Source organism: Oratosquilla oratoria, chromosome 36, assembly GCF_046742065.1.
Source record: "Oratosquilla oratoria isolate Oo_2021 chromosome 36, ASM4674206v1, whole genome shotgun sequence".
NCBI classification, from domain to species: domain Eukaryota; kingdom Metazoa; phylum Arthropoda; class Malacostraca; order Stomatopoda; family Squillidae; genus Oratosquilla; species Oratosquilla oratoria.
This window is the reverse complement of record NC_134812.1, coordinates 6,233,076-6,243,075: the sequence shown is the minus strand read 5'-3', so window position 1 is coordinate 6,243,075 and position 10,000 is coordinate 6,233,076. Positions and strand designations below refer to the sequence as shown.

The window sequence follows — 10,000 nt, the reverse complement described above, 5'->3', positions numbered from 1 at the left end:
TACTACTAGTTTAAGCCGTGTTGCTAGTATTTCTAGGAATGTAAATATCACCTTTAATAGTGTTATTATCATTTCAAACTAATAGTATTTTCTCAAAATAACAATTATTTTCAATATCGATTACTAATCCAACCAGTAATGTTACTATTATTTCAAAACTAGTTTCTTTTTTGTCACGTTACTATTTTCAGATCCCCAACTGCCGTTACTATTTTTTGAATAACATCATTTAAAGTAATGTTACTAATATTTTAAGTAACGCGTCTGTTGACCTTTAAATATATTTGTTTTATTTATTTATTTTTTGTCACAGTAATCACTTGAATGTTAGGTCCTGTTCACACTAGCGGTCTGAACTGTGGCGGTTCAATTACAACGTAAGTCAATAGAGGCGTTCACACACAACCACGCGGTTCTTATTTAACTATGTGGTTCCGCTGCGGTTTCCGCGTGGTTCAGACCGCTAGTGTGAACAGGGCCTAGAACCACTTTAGTGAAACTCAAGGTTTAGTGCAGTGAAGGTTTAGCATACAAGCACTGAAAGTATTATCACACTGGGATATTTTTCCTCCAATTGTTGGAGGAAATTTGCAGTCCTCAGGTTTCAGAATCAGATATTCTTTAGGAAAATATTTTTCGTCCAGTATATCAAATGATATTCTATGTGATTTTCCGACTGAAAATGTGCTGGAGGTAGGAGGTACCGCCGATGAATTGGAGGTTGAAGGAAAAATTGCCCAGTGTGATACCGGAGATCCTCCTCCTTCTTCCACCCGACTCCTTCATACCAATGAAGAATGTATTGGTTCATCATTATGCCGGGCGTTCGTTTAAAACAAATCGATTTATTTCTTATTTTCGGATGTTATTTATCAATCACACATTGTTTTCATGCATTTCGTTCCGTTTTGATGATTTTCTAAAATGGTTTGTTGAAATACCTAGAGATCACTTAGTCCCGAGATATGTACGATAACGATGAATTTCTTAGATGAAGTGAAATAACGCACGCATTTTCTCCATGTCACAGTTAGAAGATATACACAGTCCACAAAACACGTACTTGCTTGCAAAGCATTATAACTAACTTAGAAATAAAAAAATATATTCCGAAGAGGAAGATTACAAAAGAAATAGGGAAGTTAAGTACGGTAGATATTCAGAAACACAGTCACTATGTGCAGTCGGTTAGGAGTTGCAAGACTGACCGTTGCTGTTTAGTCCGTCTCCTGGCTACTGCTCAGTTGCCAGATGTCGCTGGACGCACAAATTCGACGCAAACACTGCGCAGGTCTAGTGCAAGTAAGTTTATTTAGGATTTCATCAATATACACGAAGAACAGATAATGAAAAGAACACATAGTTCGAAATAACATTTACAATTGATGTCGGCAAATTATTTTATTCACCAGATATGTGGATGGAGAAGCATTCATAGGCTTTAGAATTTTATTATTTCAAATGACTACAGACGATTTTGTTCTTCTTAAAGGGGAATATTACCGAAACTCAGAATTATTAAGAATTTATTGATTAATATTTTTTTATGGAGGGCGATTGTATTCATATGAAAAGGAATACTTAACCTATTCACATATTATTCCGATATTATCGATATTCGTATGAGCTTATGGTTATATTCTTGCCTGACATTCACATACCAGGCGGTGTGGACCCAATGGTCGCCTCATGCGAGAAAGAGTACAGTTTGGCAACAGCCTACATGACTGAGCAGCCCTATTCAGGATCTACTCTTCTCCTCCCACGTGGGGAAGGGTGCCCGAAACTTAGCTTCACATAACCTAAGCAGGCTGAGAAACAGACCTTAGTATGATCACTCGCCCATAGTGCAGTATGATGATGATAATGCTAATGATAATGATAGTAATAATAATAATGATTAATAATAATAATGATGATAATAATAATAATAATAATAATAATAATAATAATAATAGTAATAATAATAATAATAATAATAATAATAATAATAATAATAATAATAATAATAATATAATAATAATAATAATAATAATAATAATAATAATAATAATAATAATAATAATAATAATAATAATAATAATAATAATAATAATAATAATATAATAGTAATAATAATTCGATTTAGTGTGACGTCACAAACTCCCCATATCAGGAAGCTAGGACGGTGCCCCTAACAAAGGGCTTTGGAGCGTGGAATTTAATGAGCCATGCCCTTGGTCCTACTCGCTGGTGGTAGGGCCCAAATTGTCGTCACCGGCGAGTTGGCAAAGAGAGAGAGAGATACAAATGGTGGTAATAATAATAATTATAATATAAACAACAACAGGAACAGGAAAGGTACAACAGTCCTTCCAAAGTCAAAATCCCTCAGTTCCAACGCCAGCCCTAGCCTGGAACACTCGAGAACATAAGAATGAAGGAGACTGTAAGAGACCATAAGGCCTACACTAGGTAGTTTCATGTCCATTACTACCTGTCATCCCCATCGGTGAATGAAACAGAAAGGCCCATTAGAGCAATTACCCGCCCCTTACACAGAGGGAAATAATTACTGAAGTCACCATTACCAGTAGACACAAGCACCACAGTCAAGAACTACAGAACAGCTGCCCATGATGTAACACTTCACCCCATACCATACAACACATAATGGAAGACTGCATTATACACAATCATGCACGCAAACAACACAACATACACTCTATAAAGGATTTGTGGGAAAACCCAGTTTCGGCTGTGGCATTCCTTGGGGAGACGGGACTGCTCGGACAGACAGTCTAGGGAACGACAACAACAACAACAACTACAGAACTAATCCCACCAAAGGGGTTATCACACTGGGCTATCTTACCTCCAGCATTCTACCTCCAACCTCCATTTGAGTAACTAGAATATGACTTCGCTTACAGATATCTAGACTTCTCTAAGAACTCAGTAACCGAAGTCGTTTTTACTCAAACGAACTCTCAACTGTTGGCGCTGGCGAAGCACGTGGAATCCCAGTGTGATAACCCATCAAGAGCTTCAGCATTCCTGAACTTAACAAGCCAATTTTACCCATACCAAGACAAAGTGGACCCTGAACTAGGCTACCAAACATTCTCTGTCCTAAAATCTAGTAACAATGAATTGGTAAATGTCCTGTGTGAGTATATGACCAATTTGAAGACCAACGTAGAACTCCTTGTAGTATATGGAAATAATAGAACTAGCATCAAGTGGAATTCCTTGTAGTATGTGTCACGTAGGAAATAACTTAACAATAGAACTAGTATCAAGAGCTCTGTATGGTTCAAGAAGGAAACAGACTAGGACTAGTTCACCAGTAGAGTAGTTAACAAATGGAATAAACTTAGCAACAATGTAGTAAGCACTGAAACAATTGGTTAACATAAGGACATAAGAATGAAGGAGACTGCAAGAGACCATAAGGCCTACGCTAGGTAATTCCATGTCCATTACCACCTATCATCCCCAGCCATAAAGTTTTCTGACTTTTTCTTAAAACAACCAATAGTTTCAGCGCTCACTCTATGGTTACCAAGTCTGTTCCATTTGTTGACCACTCTACTGGTAAATTAGTTCTTGACTACTTCCTTCTTAAATCTAAACTTATCCAATCTAAACCCATTACTGTGAGTCTTGCCCTGTTGTCTTGATATGATGACCTTGTGGTTATTTTACGAGAAGATTAGATAATTTTATGGATAAAAATGAAAGGTAGAAGAATTTCCCACAAGAGGACAAAACAACCAACCAGTCTTGCGATAAGAAATTTTCAGAAGACACATGTCAAATAATGAAAGGTATAAACAAACAGACATCAATTCAGATGCAACTTTATTTTTATCCTTTAGCAATTCAAATACCAATATCAGAGTTAATTTTCCAAAATCTAAAAGACTAACATTTAATAATATCTATTTTCAAATACCAATATCAGAGTTAATTGTCCAAAATCTAAAAGACTAACATTTAATAATATCTATTTTCATCTCGCAATAAGAGATTTTCCTTATGTACAGCTTAAGCACAAGCTTGTTTATTCATAGGTTTGATTATAGAAACTTTTAGTTCTGTGGTTTCCAGTGTTTTCCAGTCTGGCGACTATTGGCTTCCAGAGAGAATCCTACTCCCCTCCCCACCCCACCCCCACCTACCTCATACATACATCCCAACTCATTTTCTTCTTCTCAGACTACGTAAGAAGACAATTCATTCGTTTACAAATCTTGTGTCAATTTGATCCTTTTTGATACTGCATACGCCCTTTACCTTAACATTTATGACATATATTTTGTTATTCAGATGTTAAGAAATATTATTATTCATTAATTGCTTATCTTTTTTATACTGTATTTGTATTCCTTTACCTTAACATTTATGACTTATATTTTGTCATTCAGATGTTAGAGAAATTATTATCCATTAATTGTTACTATTACCATCCTGTCGCCCCCCCTACCATCCCCCTCTACCATCCCTCTCTACCGGCCTCCCAGGGGGGGGTAGTACCCCCCCCCCCCTTGGAAACCAATACTTCAGTTCACTAACTACAATAGGACTATCCGTAGAGAAAACATTAATCATCTGGAGGAAGAAGACTTAAATCAATACACACATAGCGTACCCATCTGCAAGAGGCTTTTTGTAAATATATGTTTTCCTCTTGAATTTATGGTAGAAGCTGTTTCTGTCTACGCGTGCGCAGAGTGTTGACTTGAAGTCATCCAAAGATGCATCACTCCCTTCAACCTGTCGATGAAACAGTATTTTTTATATAAACATATCTTAGGACATCATGAAGAAAACAAAATTAGGGTCTTTTACATTTTACGGCACGCTGAATTTTTAGGTTAGGTTAGGTTAGGCTAGGTCAGGTTAGGTCAGGTTAGGTTAGGTTTGGTTAGGTCAGGTTAGGTTAGGTTAGGTTTGGATAGGTCAGGTTAGGTTTGGTTAGGTTAGGTTTGGTTAGGTTAGGTCAGGTTAGGTTTGGCTAGGTTAGGTCAGGTCAGGCTAGGTCAGGTTAGGTTAGGTTAAGTTAGGTCAGGTTAGGTTAGGTTAGGTTTCAGATTAATATTCTTGTATTACCTCTCTTAAGTTGTTGAAATCAACTGCATAGCTTAAAATGGAAAAACTCCCAAAATTAGAATATTTGAATATGGAAAGGATTGGGAATAATTCAAAATTGTCAAAATGGAAAAATTCGCTCAACACACAAATACTTCTTAGTGATAACTTTCATAGGTCCTGTTCACACTAGCGGTTTGAACAGCGCGGAAACCGCGGTGATATTGCATAGTCAGGGAAAAAACTGTGTGGGTGTATGAACGCCTACAATGAGCTGCATTGTAATTGAACCGCGGCGGCTAAAACCGCTAGTGTGAACAGGTCCTATTCAGTGTAAGTAATCTCACCTCAACAGTCACTTTGAACGTATCTTCTTCTATCTTGTCAAAGGAGACTGAGTTGTACCAAGTATCTGTCTGAAGTAGTTTCATGAAGGTATTCAGAAGAGCCTCCGCTATCTGAAGGGAGAGATCATAGTATCATTATTTGTTTAGGATACAGTGGGAAGTGAGAAACCCCTGGTAGGGCAAGCCCTGTCAGTTCTGGCAACCCCCCCCCTTTTTTTTTTTTTTTTTTTTTTTTTTTTTTTTTTTTTTTTTTTTTTTTTTTTTTTTTTTTTAAGGCCGATGTTTGGGTCACCTCCCCGCCTAGCCAGGCCTGCCGGGGCCCAACGCAAGAAACCCGCAGCAGCTCCCGGGAATCGAACTCATGACCACCCACTCATGAGATCGTCACGGTATCCACTGGGCTACCAGGCGGCCATAGGGCATAGATTGGAAGTGGTATGAATGGAAATCACAGATGGGGAATGATAATGATAGTGATAAACGTGAGGAATGATGACAAGTGAGAAGAAGAAATCATACCTGAGGTTCCCATTTATCAATGTCCTTTTCTGACGCCTTGACTTCCATCTCCAGGACAAAGGTTGATGTCTCCTCTGGCATCACGAAAGAAGAACTCAGGATGGTCATGGGCGCTGTTGAAAAAAAAAAATAAATAAATAAATAGATAAATAAATAAATAAATAAAATGAAATGATAATAATAATTAGTAAATAAATGTAAAAAATAGATAGATAAATAATAAATAAATAATTAAATAAAAATAATTAATAGATAGATAAATAAAAGATTAAAAAAATTAAAATAAAATAAATAAATACAAATAAAATAAATAAGAATAAAATAAAATAAATAAATAAATAAATAAATGAATAAATAAACAAATAAATAAAGGAATAAACAAATAAACAAATAAATAAATAATGAATAAATTAATTAATTAATAAATAAACGAACAAATAAATAAATAAAAAATAAATAAATAACAATAATATAAAAAATTGTGAGCATTTATATTTGTAATAGTATTAAGTATATGCGCATATGTATCATATATGCATACATGTGTCGTAAATGGACGTAATAATGATAATTGGTGCTTGGAATTAGACAAGAAGCCTATGGTGCCCTGTTCACACTAGCGGTTTGAAACGCGGCGGTTCAGTTACAGTGTAAGTCAATGGAGGCATTCACACACAACCGCGCAGTTTTTCCTTGACTATGCGGTACCATCGCAGTTTCCGAGCGGTTCAGACCGTTAGTGTGAACTTTATGCTTCTGACTTGGTGCCAAGTGTGAAGTCCACATGAATTTCTAAGTCCATATGAAGTTCTAAGTCCACATGGAGTTCTAAGTCTGCTACCATCTTACTAGACAGAACATTATAAAATAATCGAAATAAGATATGAACTTATATTCTGGGCAGCGTCTGGGGTCCGTAATTTTTCGTTTTCTATGACGCCCAAAGATGGAAGTTGTAGAAAACGAAACATTTTAAGGTATGACTATAGTTGTAGGTATTGTGCACTTGAGCACAAATCGAAGGTATGTGTTGACAAGATTTAGGATAATGTAAAATTTCTACCTAAATATTGCAACTGTGGGAACGAGCATAATGTAGATTCGTAGCTATGTTCTAAGAAAACCACATTTGAAAGTCAAATGTGCCAACTAAAGTCAACTGACCATTGATGGACAGGTATAGGGGCTTGTGTGATGAACGGAGTGAGAATGTCTGGAAGAAAATAAACTAAAAATACAGTGTAAAGTTTTGGGTGAAGATGTGGGTGATGTTGGGCTTTTGGGGGCTGGCAACAGGGGATAATCCTATGCAAAGTACATTTTGTAGGATTATAACATATAAAACCAGACGAGATCGAATCAGAAATGATGAAATAAGAGAAATGATTGGAGTAACATCAATTAGAAGCAAAATAGAAAAGGCACAACTAAGGTGGCTTGGGCACGTGGAGAGAATGGATGAAGAGAGAATTACAAAGAAAAGATGGAACTGGAGACCAGAAGGTAGAAGATCTAGAGGTAGACCGAAGAAAAGATGGAAAGATTGAGTTGAAGAAATCCTAGAGATAAATGGATTAGGAAAAATAGAGGTTTTGAGGGAAGAAGAAGAAAGGTTTAAGAGGACAATCTGGAGAATTGTGCTGGCCCGCCCTCTGGAAGCAGAAGTAAGAAGTACATACATGCATATACCAAGGCTTTTTCCCCCTTACAAGGGAGGTAGCCAAAAAGAAAAAGGCATAAAATCATTCCCATCCATTCCATCCCTAAATACACTCCACTCCCCTCCACCCTCCCTCCCATCTTAGCACCTCCTGGATGAAGGGTCATCCCTGCACCTTGTCCACTGCCCTGGGTCAGAGGCAGCGTCGCAAGGCACAGCACATCCACAGCAAGGACGCTTCATTAAATGGGCGACCCCCCCTCTCCGTCCCCCCATGCATAAAAGGAGATGACGGGGAGTAAGAAGGAAGAATTAGATATCACATACAAAAGCCAGTCCTTGACTCTACTAGCTTCTGGAGGATCGCAGGATCTCTGTAGACTAATGGAGTCGATCTTGTACGATCTTTGACAACTTCCCCTCCTCTCACCTCCACTCCAGTATATGTGACATTAACAACGTGTAATTGACTAAAATCCTGAAGGGTTGCTGTAACTAAAAAGATGTTTTGCAGAAGACTCTGAGCTTCTGAAAACCAGACTCCGAACCACTCGAAGCCTGAGGGAGATTTTCTAGAAACTCTTGAAGGTGATATCCAACCTTCAGGGGCAGGGATTCAGGAGTGTATACATACCATCATGTTTCCTGCACATCCTGTAGCCAGATGGATTGCTATCAATCTTGACGCTGAAGAAGACAACCCCCATCTTTTGGAATCGTAGATCGTTAAAGTTGAAGAGTTCAGCTTCTGAACCATTAACTGTCACGCTGGTAAACATAAACAGTCAATTAGTCTATTTGAGTTACGTTTCCAAATGCAAGAGTGATATATTCACAATGTTTGCATTTCTTGTTGAAAAAAGTAAGACGACGGTAGTCATAGTCTCTTCCTTTTAACCTGTCAATAACACTCTTGCTTGGTACATATCCCTTGTCACTGATTGGCTGACCAAAACATCTCTGAATGACATTGTTAAATTGCAGATCTAGATAGTTACTACCCACATAACAATGTTATTCGGAGATGTAAAAGGCATGCAATCAGTAGGAAAGGATGCAAACCAAGTTATATTATTTCTTTTCCAAGGTTAAAAAGAATAGATTTATTTAGAATTAAAAATGGAAATGATCTTACGATTTTGGACCACTGAGGGCTCCACCTCCGCACTTGGAAATTTTGGCGTCGAGTGAATAGTCCTGTGACACAATGCAAACACATTAATTGAAAATTCATGACTTTTAAGGTCTCCCTTAGCTAAATGAAACTGTCTAGTATTATCATGAACAAAAGCCTTAGATATTAGATTCCTCACACCCACACAATGGCTCTTTTTAGAAAGAATTGAGAGCAAAATGTATTCCATACGGACTTGTAATAGACTTGATAAAAACAAAAAAAGGGGATCCTTATACCCTGAGGCTCATTTAGATTTTTTTTTATTTCTTTTTTAATTCATCCCCAGGAGAACATGGTTATGTCTAACAAATACCTTAAGCATGAAAAGGGGTATCCTTACACCCTGAGACTCATTGAGATTTTTTTTTTTTCATTTCTTTATGAGTTCATGCCCAGAACAACACGGTTATGTCTGACAAATACCTCAAGCATGGTGCTGTCGATAATTTGCTGTGTTGCACGGGAGATGACAGATACCCCAATAGAGAAGGTTGTTCCGGCTGCAAGCACTTTAGGGAATTGAGTAAATCCAACATCCAGTTGTGGTTCCGTCATTCTGTAAAAGATATGAAAAGGTAAGAGGGTAACGCCAGGAGGTACTTAGCTATGGCCGGAGATGGTCATCTTTGTCCTACTAACTCAGACAGCTGAAGCAATTGTCAGTCCTTGGTAGCCATTGAGATTGAACCCGGTCTACATCTTGTAGTTATAAGGAAATTTAAACTCGATACGCTATGATAGCACACTTAGTTAAATCTTAAACTTCGGTTAGATTCTTGTTCAGGGACTAATGGCTGACTATGTTTAAGACAGATTGAGCATTTTTAGAAGCTCTACCAAGGGATTCGAACCCTGACATGTGCGTGCATAATCACGAAGCCAAGACGCTAATATGGGGATTGGATGAAAATGAGACCACGTCTTCTGCAGCTACGTGAAGTGTGGTCGGGGACTTGTACAGTCCTTTTGAACCATCGCACGTAGCTCAGTCGCTATTGTCTTGGCTTCGTGATTATGCATGCACAGGTCAGCGTTCGAATCCCTTGGCAGAGCTTCTAAAAATGTTCACTAATGGTTGAGATCGATCCTGATCCGCATACTGTAGTTAGAAGGAAAGCTAAACTCAATACGCAATGACAGCACAGTTGATCTTTAACTTCGGTTAGGTTCCTGTTCAGGGATCAAACACGGGTACCTACTAGTGATAGTCCTGAAAGATGGAAA

General features: G+C 37.7%; 2 protein-coding genes across 2 annotated transcripts in view; both read right to left on the bottom strand.

Annotated features, from left to right (window-relative positions):
- Window positions 1-1,193, bottom strand: part of LOC143019017 (uncharacterized) — a gene marked incomplete in the record, with an annotated part of 58,923 nt that extends 57,730 nt beyond the window's left edge. The window contains 1 exon segment of the mRNA XM_076174717.1: window positions 1,151-1,193.
- A 3,371-nt stretch (window positions 1,194-4,564) lies between these two features.
- The window catches only part of LOC143019023 (fibrocystin-L-like), a 118,531-nt gene continuing 113,095 nt past the window's right edge, over window positions 4,565-10,000 (bottom strand). The window contains exons 74-79 of the mRNA XM_076174725.1: window positions 9,200-9,332; window positions 8,735-8,796; window positions 8,234-8,367; window positions 5,940-6,052; window positions 5,421-5,531; window positions 4,565-4,758 (exon numbers count right to left, since the gene is read on the bottom strand). Of these exons, the coding sequence (XP_076030840.1) occupies window positions 4,609-4,758; window positions 5,421-5,531; window positions 5,940-6,052; window positions 8,234-8,367; window positions 8,735-8,796; window positions 9,200-9,332 (703 nt within the window). The 3' untranslated portion in view covers window positions 4,565-4,608. The remainder of the gene's footprint in view (window positions 4,759-5,420; window positions 5,532-5,939; window positions 6,053-8,233; window positions 8,368-8,734; window positions 8,797-9,199; window positions 9,333-10,000) is intronic.